The sequence below is a fragment of the Acinonyx jubatus genome, chromosome E2, assembly GCF_027475565.1.
Source record: "Acinonyx jubatus isolate Ajub_Pintada_27869175 chromosome E2, VMU_Ajub_asm_v1.0, whole genome shotgun sequence".
In the NCBI taxonomy this organism is placed as follows: domain Eukaryota; kingdom Metazoa; phylum Chordata; class Mammalia; order Carnivora; family Felidae; genus Acinonyx; species Acinonyx jubatus.
In genome coordinates this window covers 57,215,242-57,233,857 of record NC_069396.1, presented here as the reverse complement: position 1 = coordinate 57,233,857, position 18,616 = coordinate 57,215,242, and the positions used below count along the sequence as shown (strand labels likewise).

At 48.1% G+C, this 18,616-nt stretch overlaps 2 protein-coding genes across 2 annotated transcripts in view; one reads left to right on the top strand and one right to left on the bottom strand.

Moving 5' to 3' along the window:
• The window catches only part of RDH13 (retinol dehydrogenase 13), a 280,844-nt gene that overhangs the window by 134,978 nt on the left and 127,250 nt on the right, over positions 1–18,616 (top strand). The gene's annotated exons all lie outside the window — the stretch shown is intronic.
• On the bottom strand, positions 11,394–18,121 carry NCR1 (natural cytotoxicity triggering receptor 1). Its single transcript, XM_053210693.1, is given in 6 exon segments — positions 11,394–11,579; positions 11,582–11,706; positions 11,824–11,871; positions 12,825–12,875; positions 13,140–13,418; positions 15,188–18,121. Coding segments are annotated over 6 exon segments (801 nt in total). The 5' UTR covers positions 15,432–18,121; the 3' UTR covers positions 11,394–11,525.

The following is an 18,616-nucleotide window of genomic DNA, read 5'->3' as shown; positions in this document are numbered from 1 at the left end:
GGAAAGAGGCCGTAGAGGATTTGTGTCGGGCTCAGGATAAGTGATCAAGTTATTGGAGGCAGTGCTGAGTCAGAATCCAAGTTTCCACTTGGATACAGGGCCTTTAAAAAAAAAAAAAAAGATACATTGTGGCAGCTGGTCGACTGAACACTTCTGGCTCAGACCCTGTGTTGGATATCGGGTATTTAAAATAGGTTTTTTGCTGAAACGTTGCTGCAGCCCTCCAAACGCCCCCCAAAAGGTCCTATTATCTTACCTATTTGCAAATAAACACGGTGGATACAAGGGTACACTATGACATAGCATTTAAGAAGCAGACAGACTTGAAACCAATGTTCACTACATCGTAAAGTTTAGCTTCCTTTGTGCAGGAATTTAAAAGTCTTAAGGATTTGGGGGTCAAACAGCATAAAATTTTAGTGGTTCTCAGGAATGACTTTGCCACCCATGGGTCATTGGGCAACGTTTGCAGATATTTTTATTGTCACAACTAGAGGGTGCTCCTGGCATCTAGTGGGCAGAGCCCGGGGATGCTGCTGGACATTTACAAGGCACGGGACAGCCCCTGCAACAAAGAATGAGCCGCTCAAAATTTCAGTTGTGCTAAAATTGAGACCCTCTACAGGCTCTGCATTCATTACTACAGACTAAGTGTCCTCAACCAGGGGATACTTCGCAATGTCTGTAGACTTTTGGTGATAAAATACACATATCAAATTTACCACTGTCATCGCTTAAAAGTGTGCAATTTAGGGGCACCTGGGTGGCTCAGCTTATGCGTCCAACTTCGGCTCAGGTCATGGTCTCAGAGTTCATGGGATCGAGCCCCACATCGGGCTCTGTGCAGCTCAGAGCCTGGAGTCTGCTTTGGATTCTGTGTCTCCTTCTCCTTCTCTCTCTCTCTCCTCGTGCTCTCTCTCAAAAACAAACATTAAAAAAACAAAAAAACCAAAAGTGTACAATTTAGCAGCAGTTGGAGTTCTGCTAACCATCCTATGACACACACGAGAGCCCCATAAAACAAAACCAAAAAAACCCAAAAAACCAGAAACACCCATAAACACAGAGAATAAACGGGTGGTTGCCAGAGGAGAGGTGGGGGAGGGGGGATGATCAGCATAGGTGAAGGGGTTTAAGAGGTGCAAACTTAGAGTCACAAAATAAGTCACAGGGATGAAAAGTCCAGCAGAGGGAATATGATCAACAATATTGCAGTAACAGAAATTGACAGATGGTAGCTACACTCACAGTGGGCATCGAAGCGCATAGAATGGAAGCCCAGTGTTGCACACCTGAAGCTAATCAAACGTCGTCAATGATTCTTCAATAATAACGATAGAAAAACTCACTCCATCTTTCTGAGGTTCAAACCCCCGCAGCAGAGGACAGCCCACCAGGCCTCCTGGCTGATCTGAGGTCCTCAGGGCACTGCACCACGCTGGGTAAAAACACCAAGGAGGCGGACTCTACCCTTCCTTCTCTATCTTCCAGACAGCAGGTGTGTGTGGGGGGGGGGGGGGCACTGCCCACACCTGTGCCTCCAGCAGACCCCCGCCCCCAGCCTCAGCCCCTCACTAGCTCAGCTCTGCAGGCGCCAGCGGGCCTCTGGGCTGAGCCTTGCACCTCCTACCCTCCAAGCCTGCAGAGCCTGGGGAATCCAGACAGAAAGTGCAGGACCATCCTGTGCCCGGGAAAGGACAGACACCCTGCAGGTGTGGGGTGATCTCACCTGGGCTTCTCTTCCAGCGCTGAGTCCCAGTGGAGGATGCCGGCGTCGGAGGGTCAGTCCCATCCCCAACCGCACGCTTTGTTGACCCTCTTCTTGCTTAGCACGGAGTGGCTGGGAAAGACAGATGTGGGTTAGAAGCTCACTTCTCCTATAAAAAGACTCAGTGCAGAATTTGGCACGGAAAGCTGAACCTTCAGGAAGATTCAGGGTTTGATCCTCCTTCCCAGACGCTTTCTAGACCTTCTCTTTCAGCTCATCCCAATTTCATGATTGCAAACAGGTTATCTGAGAATGCCACGTGCCTGGGTCAATCCATGATAGACCCTGGGAGGGGGGCAGAGGTGGAACATTCCATCATGCATGAAGGGGGGGGCAGAAGTGGAACATTCCATCACAGACCCAGCCAGGGGACAGCAAGAGGTGGAACATTCCATCGCAGACCCAGGGGACAGCAAGAGGTGGAACATTCAACCATACACCCACGGGCAGCTAGAGCTGGAACATTCCATCATAGACCCAGGGGAGCAAGAAGTGGAACATTCCTTCATGAGCTAAGGGGGGGAGCCAGAAGTGGACCATTCCATAATGGGCCAAGGGGAGGAGCTAAAAGTGGGACAATCCATCACAGACTTGGGGGGAGGGTAGCCAGAAGTGGATCATCCCATCATAGACCCAGGGGGGGGGCCAGAGGTGGAACATTCCATCACAGACCCAGGGGGGAGCCAGAGGTGGCACATTCCATCACAGACCCAGGGGGGAGCCAGAAATGGAACATTCCACCATAGACAGGGTGGGGAGAGACATTCAGAAGTGGAACAGTCTATCTTTGGACAAGGGAAGAGCCAGTGGAACATTCCATTATGGGCCAAGGGGAGGAGCTAAAAGTGGGACATTCCATCACAGACCTGGGGAGGGGTTGTCAGAAGTGGAACATTCCATCACAGATCTGGGGGGGTAGCCAGAAGTGGAATATTCCATCACATACCCATGGGGGAGCTGGAAATGGAACATTCCACCATAGACAGGGTGGGGAGGGAGAGCCAGAAGTGGAACAGTCTATCTTAGGACAGCCAGTGGAACATTCCATGATAGATGGGGAGGGGGTGCTGGTGGAGCCAGAAGTGGAATGTTACACAACAGACAAGGGGTATAACCAGAAGTAGAATGTTCTATGACAGACCAGGGTGGACCCAAAAGTGGAACAACCCATCATGGACCTGGGCAGGGGGAGACAGAAGTGGAACAATCCATCATAGACCGGGGGAGGGGGGTGGGGGGGAAGAGAGAGACAGAGAGAGAGAGAGAGAGAGAGAGAGAGAGAGAGAGAGAGAGAGAGAGAGAGAGACCCAAAGTGGAACATTCCATCACTAGCTAAGGGGGGGGAGCCAGAAGTGGAATATTTCATCATGGGCCAAGGGGAGGAGCTAAAAGTGGAACATTCCATCACAGACCTAGGGGGCAGCTAGAGGTGGAACATTCCATCATAGACCAAGGTGGGGGCCAGAAGTGGAACATTCCACCATAGGTTAAGTGGGGAGCTAGAAGTGGAACATTCCATCATGGACAGAGGAAGGAGGCAGAAATGGAACCTTCCACCATAAACAGAATGGGGAGGGAGAGCCAGAAGTGGAACAGTCTATCTTAGGACAAGGGGGGGAAAGCCAGAAATGGAATGTTCCACGACATACGGCCGGGGGGGGGGGGGAAGCCAGTAGTGGAATGTTCCACGACAGACGAGGCGGGGGAGCCAGAAGTGGAATGTTCCACAACAGACCAGGGCGGGGAGCCAGAAGTAGAACGTTCGAATAAGGCGGGGAGCCAGAAGTGGATCATCCCATCATAGACCCAGGGGGGGAAACCAAAAGTGGAACATTCCATCACAGACCCAGGGGGGAGCCAGAGGTGGCACATTCCATCACAGACCCAGGGGGGGAGCCAGAAATGGAACATTCCACCATAGACAGGGTGGGGAGAGACATTCAGAAGTGGAACAGTCTATCTTTGGACAAGGGAAGAGCCAGTGGAACATTCCATTATGGGCCAAGGGGAGGAGCTAAAAGTGGGACATTCCATCACAGACCTGGGGAGGGGTTGTCAGAAGTGGAATATTCCATCACATACCCATGGGGGAGCTAGAAATGGAACATTCCACCATAGACAAGGTGGGGAGGGAGAGCCAGAAGTGGAACAGTCTATCTTAGGACAGCCAGTGGAACATTCCATGATAGATGGGGAGGGGGTGCTGGTGGAGCCAGAAGTGGAATGTTACACAACAGACAAGGGGGATAACCAGAAGTAGAATGTTCTATGACAGACCAGGGTGGACCCAAAAGTGGAACAACCCATCATGGACCTGGGCAGGGGGAGACAGAAGTGGAACAATCCATCATAGACCGGGGGGGGGGGGGAGAGGGAGAGAGAAGGAGAGAGAGAGAGAGAGACCCAAAGTGGAACATTCCATCACAGACCCAGGAGGGAGCCAGAGGTGGAACATTCCACCATGGGCCAAGGGGGTGAGCCAGAAGTAGATCATTCCATCATAGACCCAAGGGGGAGCCAGAGTTGGAGCATTCCATCACAGACCCAGGGAGGAGCCAGAGGTGGAACACTGCAACCTAAACGAAAGTTGTAGCCCTCACACTTGGGTAGGGAGAAACCCGCAGTATGCAGAGCACAGGTACAATGCACCCCTTCAGGATGGATGCAGACAGACTAGGGAAATGCCCTTCTTCCTGAAGAGGCAGAGGCCCCTGTACATAGCTCAGGACCCCAGGAGCAGACAGCTATGGTGATGGGTGAGTGGAACTCACTGGGACAGAGCTGGGCTGGGCTCTCTCCATCAGATCCAATGCCCAATATCCCTTCCTACATCTCTGCCCACTGGGGTTCTCACTCAGACTCTCTCAGAGCTTGCCAAAGTCCTGCTCTGACGCCCAGGCTAACCTCCCGGATCTCTCTCTAGCCCCCGTGGTTCTCACCTTGGGGTGATTCTTCTCCCACCCCATCAATGTCCAGAGACACTTTCTGGCTGTCACCCTTGGGGAACAGGGTTCTCCTGGTGTCTGGCGAGTAGAGGCTAAGATGCTGTTAAACATTCTGTCGTGCACAGGGTCAGTACTCCCTACCCCTATAACAAAGAGTGATCTGGCCCCAAGTATCAGTAGTGTTGAGGTTGAGAAACACTGGCTTAGATGATTCTCTGCCAGAAAGTAAGAACCACCTTGGACCATTCAATCTGGAACAGATGCAGGGTTGCACTCCAAGGCAATTCTCCAGACTCAGCTGAGTCAGACATCTCTGTATTGTAGAGGTCTAGCCATAGGTCTCATGTCAATGAGAAGAGATAAATCAAAGCTGGAAACGATGCATAGATTGAGATATTTACAAAGAAGGAAGTTTAAAAGTCCTCTATCTGGCCCTGCTGACTTCATCACCCCCTTCCCCGAGCTCACTTCCTGCAGCCACGCTGGGCGCCCACTATTTTCCCAAGCATGCTTCCTTCATTCCGCATGCACTGTTCCCTCTGCCTGGAGGTGGGGGGGGGGTGGTTACCAGCTGTCCCCTGGCCGGAGCTCATGCAGCTCCCCCCCCCCAGGTCCTCCCACCACCCTGTTTACATCCTTCTGGGCCTGAGTTTCTTAACTAGGGGTAGTTTTGTCCCCAAAGGGACATTGGCATTATCCAGAGTCGCGGGTAGGGGGCTGCCCCTGGCATCTAGTGGATAGAGGCCATGGATCCAGCTAAACATAATGCTCAGGACAGTCACTGCTACGGACTGAACTGTGCCCCCTCTCCCCCGGAGGTATAAGTTGAAGCCCTAATCCCCATGGGACTGCCTTTGGGGCTAGGGTTTTTAGGAGATCATGAAGGTGAAATGAGACCATAATGATGGGCTTCTAACCTGACAGGAGTGCCGGTCTTATCAGAACGGGAAGGGAGAGATCTCTGTCTCCCTGTGCCCACACCAAGCAAAGGCCATCTCCCCAGCAGGAAGGGGCCCTTATGTTGGCCAGCACCTCAATCTGGGACTTCCCAGTCTCAGGCCTACAAGGAAATAAGTTTCTGTTCTTAAGCCACCCAATCTGTGGTATTTTATTATGGCAGCTGAGCTGATTTAGGGAATCCCCCCACAGCACAGGATCATCTGGCCCCGGATTAGAGGGGTGCAGAGGTTGAGAGGTGCCCCTAACATGCTGCATTTGGGGGTCTCAGACGTGCATGTGCAAGCCGAGATGTCCTGGTGGGTGTCTGACTTGCAGGCAGGTGACGGTCCTGGTGTTTCACACTATCCACAAAGTTAGGTAGCGATTTATATAACAGTTACATTGTTACCTTAAACAACTACCACCGTGTGAACATCTGATTTAGATGCAGGTATGGTATGTGCGTATGTAAGGAAATAGCTAATCTAAACATAAAGGTGCTTGACAGAAATATTGAGGACATTGTGCGTTGGAGTTTCCAAGGGCTTTTAAATGGATTATAGGAATATAGAGGTCAAAAGCATTTAGCAAAAAACCCAAAACACAAAACACAAAAAGGCATTTACCGACTATGACTCATAAATCAAGGTGCGAGTTGCAGTATAACATATATCAGAAAAACACCATGACTTGAATACAACTAAAGAATTATACATATAATATATAACATATAATATGGGCATGGAACACTCTTAAAATCTATAAGGCAATCTTTTAAAAATATTTATGTGTAAGAGCTCTTTACCTGATCAGAATTCCAAAAGGCAAACTGACTGTCAGAAAGGACAGTTGTTAGGAGAAATAATAAAAGTCTATATATCTCCACCAATAAACTCATGAATCATAAATGTATCATTACCTGCTGATTTGTGTAGCACTTCTTTCGGCAGTGAGCAGGGCACAAGCATAGGTATAGAAACGCGACTGTGAACTGGGGCCCCTGGGTGGCTCAGTCGGTGGAGCGTCTGACTTCAGCTCAGGTCATGAGCTCGCGGTCCGCGGGTTCGAGCCCCGCCTCGGGCTCTGTGCTGACAGCTCAGAGCCTCCAGCCTGCTTCCGATTCTGTGTCTCCCTCTCTCTCTGCTGCTCCCTCGCTCATGCTCTCTTTATCAAAATAAATAAAAATTAAAAAAAAAAGAAAGAAAAGCGACTGTGAACACAGCTGGGATTTTTCCAAATTAGAACAACTTTGGTGGTAGGAAAATGATGAGTCCAGGTTGGTTAGAAGATGCCGATAAAATAACCCAAAGTTCCCCCCCCTCCCGCGCCAAAAAAAAAATGGGGTTCAGAGAGACGGATTCGATTTGGGCATCTGTCTTAGAGAAACTGAAACCGTGGCATTAAGTGAGATCCATCCATACTTGTGTGCAGAGAAAGGCGGGTCTACCATGGAACCCACAAGCCCTGGGGGTGGAGATCCTGTAAACACGATGGTGTCGGACGGTCAGAAAAATGAGCAGAAGAGGTCAGTGAAGTGACTGTTTCAAGGAGGAAGTGGTCATACAACTGGCAGAGGAGCAAAGGTGAGCTGAGAGGCATCCACCGCAAGTTCCAGAAGGCCCAAGAGCATTTTTGGTTTTTTCTTCACAACAACAGCTTCAGCGGAAGTGTGGGGGTGGAGAAACCAGATCTCAGAGGGTTGACACCTGAGTGCGAGAGGCTAAGCAGAGCGCTGGTCTTTAGAGCCACGGGCCAGTAAGAATAGAGGGGGTGGGCGCTTCCCCACGTAACCGTCTGTGTTCTGAAGCTTGAGCTCTCATTCCTAACTCAGGGTTGGAATAGTTGGGCCCCGGGGGGACTGATGTATCCCTAGGGTGGCACCACGTCCTGATGACATTGCTAACAAGGAGATACTGTTTTTCCTTTTGGCAAATGGAAGGTGGAAACAGAGAGGACATAGCTTCGCTTAGGAACACAGGCTTTATTAATTTTTTTTTCATCATTCCCCATCTTTTAAAATATAATTTATTGTCATATTGGTTTCCATACAACACCCAGTGCTCATGCCAACAGGTGACCTCCTCAATGCCCATCACCCACTTTTCCCTCTCCCCCGCCCCCCATCAACCCTCATCTCATTCTCAGTATTTAAGGGTCTCTTATGGTTTGCCTCCTTCCCTCTCTGTAACTGTTTCTTCCCTCCTTCCCCTCCCCCATGGTCTTCTGTTAAAGTTTCTCAGGATCCACAAAAGAGAGAAAACATATGGTATCTGTCTTTCTCTGTATGACTTATTTCACTTAGCATAACATTCTCCAGTTCCATCCACGTTGCTGCAAAGGGCCAGATTTCATTCTTCTCATTGCCAAGTAGTATCCCATTGTATATATAAACCACATCTTTATTCATTTGTCAGTGGATGGACATTTAGGCTCTTTCCATAATTTGGCTATTGTTGGAAGCGCTGATATAAACATTGGGGTACAAGTGCCCCTACGCATCAGCACTCCTGTATCCCTTGGGTAAATTCCTAGCAGTGCTATTGCTATTTATTTATTTATTTAAGCTGTTAACACATTTACTCATCATATCATCCTTTAAATATGTTTTCTTCCAGATATTAAAGATAGCAACACTAAAACATTCTATAGTAAAATATGATACATATGAAAGACAAGAAAAAGGAAGAAACACCTGTGTTTTCATGAAATATTATAGTACCAGCAGCAACGGTGGCAAGATTATTTAAAGAATTATACCGCTTACAAAATAAAAGTCACGTAACTAGGGGATCTGGAGGTGATATAGCCAAGGACATAATCTGGTGGATATCTAACAGAAGATGTGCACATTCTGTACCTAGAGGACTACACGATATTATTCAGAGAAATCAGGGAACCTGTAAGTACAGGGCAAAATATAACACATTTAGGGTTCGGGCTTGCACGGATTGGAAGACTAAAGAGATGATAATTCTCCCTAAATTGATCTGTAGCTTTAGTACAATCTCACGCACAACCCCGGGCTGGTCTTTTGTGAAAGCTGGCATCCTAAAGTTAATATCGGAACCTAAAGGGCCCAGAATAACCTAGGCCATCCCAAGAAATACCAAAAGTGCCGAATATTAACCATCTTAGGACCAGTACCCATCACCCATCGCTGGGCCTCCCTCTGGGTTACCAGGATTTGTTTTAGTCATCTTCCTGGTTGTCAAGCCCAGAAAGAGGTGATATTCTCAACTTTTCTGTTGTCTGTTTCTCCGTGGTTTTGTTTTCTCCTGCATAATCCTTTCCTCATCTATACACCTTGTTCAATGTCTCTATGTCATTGAATTTATTTACTTATTGATTGATGGATTGATTGATTGAAAGTGCGACTGGCTGAGGGCCAGAAACAAAGGGGGAGAGAGAGAGAGAGAGAGAGAGAGAGAGAGAGAGAGAGAGAGAATATCCCAAGCAGGCTCTACACTGCCAGCAGGGAGCCTGATACGGGGCTTGAATCCATGAACCGTGAGATCATGACCTGAGCTGAAGTCAGATGCTTAACCATCTGAGCCACCCAGGGACCCCTCTAGGTCTTGGAATTCTGCACAGAAAGAGGCGCCATTGGCATCCCGAATTTCTTCATATCCCCTTTCACTGCATTTACTCACTTTCTTTAAGATCTAGCACCTGTGGGGGCGCCTGGGTGGCGCAGTCGGTTAAGCGTCCGACTTCAGCCAGGTCACAATCTCACGGTCCGTGAGTTCGAGCCCCGCGTCAGGCTCTGGGCTGATGGCTCAGAGCCTGGAGCCTGTTTCCGATTCTGTGTCTCCCTCTCTCTCTGCCCCTCCCCCATTCATGCTCTGTCTCTCTCTGTCCCAAAAATAAATAAACGTTGAAAAAAATTAAAAAAAAAAAAGATCTAGCACCTGTGGATAATCAATTCTCTTCTCACAAGGATGTTTGCTTTGATGTGTGGTCCCTTCATCGGTGCCCGGCACACAGTAGGGTCTTGTAACAGAGACTGTAGGTGCCTGTCACAGCTCTGTCACATGCCTCCTCACTCCACAGAAATACCAGCATTCATCTTGTCACAGAGACACCTGGAATAAAGGTTATCTTTCCCAACCTCCCTTGCACCCAAGTGGATGCAAGCTATTAGGCTCTAACCATTGAGAAATAAATGGAAATGTTTTTGAGTGTTTCCAATAAACCTCATAACACACAATTCACCAGTACTACATCCCCTTTCCCTCTGTCCCTTCCTCTTTGTGCTTCGTTTTTCTGTCTGGAATACAAACCAGGTTTAACACTTGAAAAAGAGTAATGCTGTACTTAGCCATTTGGCTTTGTGCTGTTCACCAGTTTTGGAAGATTTCGCCTTGGAGCAGTGGGGAGAACAGGCTTGTGTGGAAGAGAGCCCTCCATTCCTCTAAGGAGGCTCTCAAGCCCCTGCATTTATATCTGGAGACCCAAAACTCTTCCACCTGACACATGACACCCCCCCCCCTTGAAATTGTAGGTTTCCTGCCATCAGAATATGAAATATTTGGACTATCACAAACATACTCCACTCAAGTCCATCACGTCTTGGGATGAAGTCTATGATTCAGCATCAACAGAAATTCTTGGACCTTCACACCCAGCAGATGAGGAACAATAACAAAAATAAAGAACGTTCAATATTTGTCCACTGGTAGTGAGATAGCAGTTGGTGCTATTTTCAACTCCTGTAGTTGGGAATGATAAGGGTTACCACATGTTGAGTTAACTTACACGTTTCAGAGCCTATGCTGGGTTTCTTGATATTCTTTATCTCATTAAATATGCATGTTACCCTTTTGAGGTTGGAAATAAAGTTCTCTGATATATAACAGAAAACTCAAGATTTAGAGAATGGATTTGACCCATGTGAGGTGTCAGAATCTTGAGGGGGGACAGGGACCCATAAAATGTTTATATTAATGGGTTGGTCAAGTAGAAATTCTCAAGGAACAAAGGGTCTGGACAACATTTCAAGGACCGTAATCAGGAATCTCAAGTTCTGAGCTTTTGCCATAGCGTCACTTATATATCCATTGATCTGACGCGTATTTCCTGAGAACTCTCTTTGTGCGGGAGCTGTGAGCACAGCTATCATACCTGACACGGACTTAATTCACACAAGTTGACTGTAGAGACAGGAAAATGGATACGTATGCAGTGTGACAGTCTCAGTGCTGTTCTAGATAAAAATAGGTGCTTTGGGGGCATGGGAGAGATATCTTAAGTCAAACTGGAGGGTTTGGAGGACTTTTCTGGAGGAGCCCTGAGGAACAAGGCAAAGTATGGATAAAGAAGTGAAGAAGACAGAACCTTGTGGTGGCGTAGGGGCAGAGGAGTTGGGGCAAGGCTGACACCCAGCCAGGACACACACTCAGATGGCTGGACCATTTGTTCACAGCCCACATCTCTGTCGGCCAGCAGTTGCCTCTCTGGCTCCTGGTCCAGCTCATAAATGCTTATTCTGTACTGGTTGTTAAATGTCTTCAATGACATGTTGCAGCAAAGGAAAGAAGAAATATGGATAAAGACCAAAGTAGGAAAGAAACACTCCGTGGCCATGCTGTTAATGAAGGAGATATTTTTGGGGAAGGCCAGCGAGGTTAAAACTTTGCTTTGCATTAGGCAGGCACAAAAATGCTTAGAGCCCAGAAGAGACAGTGCAATCTGTCTGCGGGAGAAATTTGACATCTGCCTCCCGCCTCCCCCAGGAAGTTTCTCCGAACCCAACGCAGCTGTCTTGCGGTGAACCCCCCTCCCCGGGCACAACACAGAGCTCACACAGCCCAAGGTCAAGGTCAGCTTTCAGCTCTACCTGTGGCCAGCCCATCCCTTGGTCATTTGCCCAGCAGTCACTGTGTTCTGAACCTTCTCCTGTGTTCCTGACTTGAAGCCCTGTTCCTTGAAGTTCCTGTTGTATTCTCTTCCTGCAAAGCCAGCCTTCAGTCAGGAGGTACCCAAGAACCACCAGGACCAGGAAAGCCAGACCCATCCGAAGGAGATTCTGGGCAGTGTGATTCCAGAGGGCAGGGTCTGGGGGCAGAAAAACAGAGTGGACACTGTCAAACACCGCCTCACCTCATCTCTGTCCCTCATGTCCTTTCCAGATCACACTCTTTCACAGCCTGCAGCCCCCCTCTGCTTGCCTACCTTGCTGGACTCCTGTGTTCGTGGTTAGCAGGTGGGGGTCCCAAGAGTCTGCGGATGACAAGGAGAGTGAAGAAGGGGGGCAAGAGAGAGATGGTACTGACCCCTTCAGTCCCAGCCTCTCCTGCCCTCAGAAGGACCCCATGGCCCTCTGCAGCCTTTCTAGGTCCCCACCTCATGCTTCTGGTCCTCGTGGATTCATCTGGCAGGTAGAGAGGAAGAGCCAAGGGGCAGGTGAACCCTGAGGGGGGAATTCAGCCCCAGGACTTTGAGCCAGGCATGTCTTATGTCTGAGCCTCAGTTCCCTCATTAAGTCGATCAACATGGCTTCTCATTCCTCATCCCACTGGCCATCTCACTGTCTTGGGGTAAACACAGTGGCTGATCCCTCTCTCTGGAATGTTCTTTCTCTGCATAGCCACAGGACCAATGCCCTCAGCTCTCTCAGATATTTGCTCTGTGAGGCTGATTCAGACAACTCTATTCAATATTGCCATCTGCCCACGCCCCCCCAAGTCACTATAACCCCATTTGTTCTTTGTCTGTTGTCCACACCACTGTTTGCTCCTCGTGTGCTATGTGATTGGCTTCCTTATCTGACTTTGACTTATGGTCTGTCTCCCGCTGGGATGAAAGCAAGGATGCTTGTCTGCTCGACCACTGGTGATGCAGGTCACGGCAAGTGCTATGCAGTCAATGGATATTTTGGGTGAACGCCATGTTTGTGCTGTCACTGGGAGGCTTTGATCCCTCCTCCAAGTTTACATTTTTTTTTTAAACACTCATTCATTTTTTGAGAGACAGAGCATGAATGGGAAAGGGGCAGAGAGAGGGAGACACAGAATCTGAAGCAGGCTCCGGACTCCAAGCTGTCAGCACAGAGCCCGACTCGGGGCTCCAACTCACGGACCGTGAGATCATGACCTGAGCCGAAGTCAGACGCTCAACCGACTGAGCCACTCAGGCGCCCCCCTCCTCCAAGTTTACAAGTACTTGTTACTTACCAGAAAAAGAGGTGTGTTCTGTGGGTGCAAGGCTGGTGTCCCCAGCATCTTCTGGTAACGGAAATGAAGAAAGCAAGTAAGGGTTTGGGGTTTCCTCTGGCCTTCCCACCTGGTCTCTGTACCCTCCCCCCATCCCTCTGGCCTTCTTCCTCAGGAACAATCGACAGAGCCTCCGGAAAATGCATGTGGATGAGGGCATTGGTGGGAGGACACTCTAAATCTTCCCACCTGTCCCTTAGCTGCCTTCCTCATCTCTGGTTGGGGTTCACTCGGGGTTCCAAAGAGCACGTGGGGGAAATTTGAGAGCTTCCTCACCTGTGACCAGGAGCTTCACAGGCTCACTGGGGAAAGACCAGGCGTGGTTGTTATAAGAGCCAAAGCATCTGTATGTCCCTCTGTGGGCTGTGCTCACAGGGCCCACGGGGAACCCCACCTGGGTGTTCCCGTATTTGGGCTGTGGGCGGCTGGTTCTTCCCTCCTTGAGCAGAAAGAACATGTTTGTTGCAGTCTCTAGACGGCAATAGAAGGTCACATTGTCTCCTGAGCTCACCTCAGGCCTGGGATGAACAGAGAGGGTGGGTGTGTCATACATTTCTGTGGGAGAAGGAGACAGGTAGGTTAAAAGTCATTATCCCGCTTCCCATATCTCCCATCCCCCCTTCGCCTTAAGACTGGGATGTCACTCGCTGCAATCTCTCTCTCTTCTGTTTTGGTCATGGACACACCCTCCCCAATGTCTCCCTTCAAGACTGAGACACTCCCTCCTCCAGCTTTCAGGAGCATTAATATGAATCTCTCTCTGGGAATTGCCCCACGTCAGTGGTTCTGAGTTAGAGATCCTTGGGTCCAGTGACATCAGCATCGCCTGGAAGCTTTTTTTTTTTTTAGAAATGCAGATTACCAGGCTCCACCCCAGACCCGCTGCATCAGAAACTCAGGGGTAGGGCAGCCATCTTTGTTTTTAAAAACTATTATTGTTTTCAATTGTTATAAAATACACATAACATAGCATTTACCACCTTAACCATTAAAAAAATTTTTTTTGATACTTATTTATTTTTGAGAGACAAAGTGGCAGAGTGCAAGCAGAGGAGGGGCAGAGAGCAAGAGAGACACAGAATCCGAAACAGGCTCCAGGCTCTGAGCTGTCAGCACAGAGCTCCGTGCAGGGCTTAGAACCCACGAACCGTGAGATCATGACCTGAGTCGAAGTCGGACACTCAACCGATTGAGCCACCTAGGCGCCCCTCCCACATCTTAACCATTTTTAAGGGTACAGTTCAGTGGCACTAAGCACATTCACATTGCTTTGTGTAGGCATCCTTACCATCGGTCTTCAGAACTCTTTTCATCTTGCAAATCTGAAACTCTGTCCCCGTTATTAAATACCATCTCCCCATCCCCGTCCCCCAGCCCCTGACAGCCACCATTCTGCTTTCTGTCTCTATGTATTTGACCATCCTGGGTCCCACACGGAAGTGGAACCAGACAGTATTTGTCCATGTGTGACTGTCTTATCTCACCGAGCGTAATATCCTCAAGGTTCATCCATATTGTAGCAGGTGTCAGAATTTCCTTCCTTTTTAAGGCCAAACAATATTCCGTTGTGTGTATAGACCACATTTTGTTTATCTGTTCCTTGGTCAATAGACACTGGGGTTGTTGCTACCTTTTGGCCACTGTGAATAGGGCTTTGGTGCACATGGGTGCACTAAAGCCGTCTGTGTTATCACGAACCCTCCAAGTGATTCTGATACCTGCTTAAGTGGGAGAATGGCATCCCTCAGCTTCCTTAACTGAGACAGCCTTCCTTCCCAACTCCATTCTATCTGGTCTTTTTCATACCGTTATTTCCTCCTCATGTGCTTATAATCGATAGATTTACCCTAAACTTGACTCATGGTCTGTCTTCTCCCACTAGAAATCAAGTGCCACAAAAGCAGATGTTTGCATGGAACCACCATAGGAGGGGTTCTCATCCACTCCCTGGTTGACCCTGGTGGGTACAGAGCCCCTAGCCTCAGTTCGAGACTGCTAGGAAGGGCCATCCCGGGTCCGGAGTTCCACATTGGTTTGGCTGAGATGTCGGGTGAAACCACCCCAGGGTCCACCTTCGCCTCCTGTCCAGCCTGTTTCCCTCACTTTTCATCACAGGGGTCACTTTCGAGGACACTCCCCAGATACATGCAAACATCCATCTCAGAACATCTCACCTGGAGAGCCTGACCTATGACAAATCCGCTCCTAGACCACAGATAACCAAGGAGTGAGGTTTGGATGACACTAAAGGAGATTAATAAATGATGACCCTCCCCGGGATTCAGGCTTGGGGGATGACCACAGATAGAGGATGGGACATTTACCTGTTACCACCAGGTCCAGAGGGTCACTAGGATTTGACCAGAGCTCCCCGCTTTGGTAAATGCACCTGTATTGCCCTGCAGTGAGCAGGGTCATGGCTGAGATGGGGAATGAGACTATGTTCCTTATTCCAGGCTGTCTTGGGCTCTGCCGGGCAGAGAGGCGTCCCTCGAAATACAGCTGGTACTCAGTGGCCTCAGGAATCCCCCGGCATAAGATCTTTACTGGCCTTCCCTTCGGAATCATGAAATTGGGCTTGGCCCAGATGATGGGTTTTGAGAGAATCTCTGTAAGGGAATCAGAGGCAGGAGTTCTACATAAAGCCCCTTCCCACCCACATTTCTACCTGGTTGCTGGCCTCAAGCCTTCCTAGCAAACCAGAGCCCCTGTCCCCTCCTCCGGTTGCTTGTAGGTGGATACTTAGCCTGAGCCCAGAAAAGAGACTCTGGGGCTCTGACGGAGGGACTCACGTGTCTGGGCGCCGATGGTCTGGCTCAGATACAGCCCTGGAAGACAGGAACAGTGAGCCATGCCACCCCACCCATGTCCAGACCCCAGGATTGTGTCTCCCTCTCAGGAGAGAACTCACCAAGGCAGAGCAGGGCAGTGAATGTGGAGGTCATAGCCTAGATTCTTCCAGGAGAATGTGGAGATGGAGGCCAGCAGGCCAGCAGGCCAGGAAGATGCCACAGGATGTGGTGGGTAAAGCCTAGCACTAATTGCCATGGGGCTTTCACCTGACCTTTTTTTTTTTTTTTTTTAAACAAGAGAAGGTTCACGGTTTTCCCTCTACCTCTGACCATGAGGTATAAAGACACATCTGATCATATCTGTGGTCTAACCAGATCCTCTGACAGTTGTGTGCCCCACCTGAAACTCATTCGCTTCAGGGCCCACTTCTAAAATCTGAAATGTGGACATTACACCCAGGGAAGGCAGAAGACGATGTACAGAGAAGAAACCTTAGAATCATTTAAAAAATATGTGATTAGGGGCACCTGGGTGGCTCAGTCGGTTGAGTGTCCAACTTTGGCTCAGTCATGATGTCACAGTCCGTGGGTTCTAGCCCCGTGTCGGGCTCTGTGCTGACAGCTCAGAGCCTGGAGCCTGCTTCAGATTCTGTGTCTCCCTCTCTCTCTGCTCTGCCCCCACTCATGCTCTGTCTGTCTGTCTCTCTCTCAAAAATAAATCAACATTAAAAGAAAGTTTTTTAAAATATGTGCTTAGCCTTGGCTCCCCTCTGTTTGTTGTGCATGTGCTTGGGAAAGTTCATTGGTGTCATCAGAATGGAATGATAACACTATCTTCTCCAAAGTTTCATTACGATGTTTCAACAAAATGCTGTTTTTTAAATGAAAATGTCCTGTTTTTTACATAAGTATATTCCTTTAGTCTGTTATAAAGCAGAAATTAAATATTAAAATATTTAACATTTTAACATGTTTTGAAATTCAAAATGTGTTCATATTTTTCCCTCCAAAGGTCTAAACGATGTTCGAAAATGAAAATGTTATGCCAATTTATGTCGTGCATTACGTTCTATGAGGAGATCTCTCTCAATATGGTATCTTTTGTTCTTATTTCTTGATTTTGTGGTTGAACATATTCCATTCACTTTCTTATTTATATATAGCAAAATCCACTCTTTTCCTGTTCAATTCTGTATGAGTGGTGATAAACGTATACGGTCATGTAACCGACACCTAAGTCAAAATGTAGGACAGTTTCACCCTCATATAAGTGTTGTCAGTAGTGTTTGTCCTTGTGTGTCTGACTTATCTCACTTAGCATGGCGTCCTCTGGGTTCATTCCTGTGGCTGCAAATGACAGGATTTCTATTCCATTCTTTTCTGTGACCTCCAGTCCTCAGCTCCAAATTCCAGGACCCCTCTTCTCTAGCCAGCTGACGTTCACCCATGCTCCCCTGCCTAGATGGTCTCCACCAAAATATCCTTATAACGTTTGGAGGAAAGGCACTGTCCTCATGTGCCTATAACATCTTTCTCTTGGGTAAAGAAAAGATCAAGCGAGATGATCACTGTTGATTGACATGGTAGCTCGCACATCCATTCTTGGGCAGATTCTGACCTACAATCGGTAGCTCTCCTCTCCCTGTGGAAAGGTCATGTACTGGATTGCCACTGTCTTGTCTTCCCATAGAGGATTCGCCAAGGACACAGTTGGGGGCTTCTTCCAGCTGACTTCCTGTGTCGCATCATTTAGGGAACTTAGCCTCGATAGACTTACAGGAAGAATGAGCGCAGAAGCAGCAGTGGGTGGGGACCAAGGGCCACCTACCGGAATGTTTACATTGACCACATTTCTAGAGAGAGGACACAGCCTATGCATGTGAGAAACCTGGCTATGTGCTATGGGTTTTTTGTTTTTAAGTCACTCTTGGCTTGTGGAAACGTTTAGATACCAAAGCATGGGAGAGGGAGGGCAGTGGTTGCTAGCCCACAGGAGACAATGAGGCAGGCTCATCTGTAGATGACAAAGATGTCTCTAGGCCAAGAGGGCATCTTGTCTCACCTCTCTTCCACGATACATCTTAATTTGCTCATCATTGTCAGCCTAAAGTCCATCCATAGCATGAAGGTAAGGCTCCTGATGAATGGGTCCCTGCGTCAGGAAAGAGGTGGTCATCCTTTGGGGACAAAGTGACCAGGGGTAGAGAAGTAGTTCTCTTGGAATTGTGAAAGTTCTGCTACCCCTTGCTTCAGAGATTTCTAGATTCTCTTCAAGAGGCTGGTTGCCTGATAACATGTTCCTTTGAAATTATTTTCAAAGTTGGCGGGAACTCCCTGGGATTGAAGTCAACCTGCTGGCACCAGAGAGGATCAGGCTAACATCTCCATGGCATGGCCCTAGTTGGGGTGGGATCTGGACTTTAGAGAATGGGTCTAGCCTCAGTTTCCTGATGGGTTTCCTCTCTACTTACTATTTTAATAATTTACACATGCATAATGACAGTTCTATATCTCAAGTGTTTTGGCGTGCTAGTTCTCCCCTTATATGTTGAGGGTTCTTTGTTTCTTCACGAAGTTTGCAATATTTTATTGCTGGTCATTTATGGGTCAACTTTTTGCAAATTGTGGTAAAATATACATAACCAAATTTTACCATTTTAACTACTTTTTTATTGTAGCAAAAAAAATACATAACATGAAATTCACCATCTTCACCAAGTCTAAGTACACAGTTCAGTAGTGTGCAGTACGTTTCATTTTTAAGTAATCTCTACACCCAATATGGGGCTCAAACTCACAACCCTGAGATCAAGTGTTGCACACTCCACTGCTGAGCCGGCCAGGCGCCCTTCAAATCATATCATTTCTAAGCCTCTGTTTGTTCATGTGACACATGGATTGATTAAAATAAAATTCACAGGGCTGTAGTAAGCTTTTGTAAATGAAATGACTAACATAAAG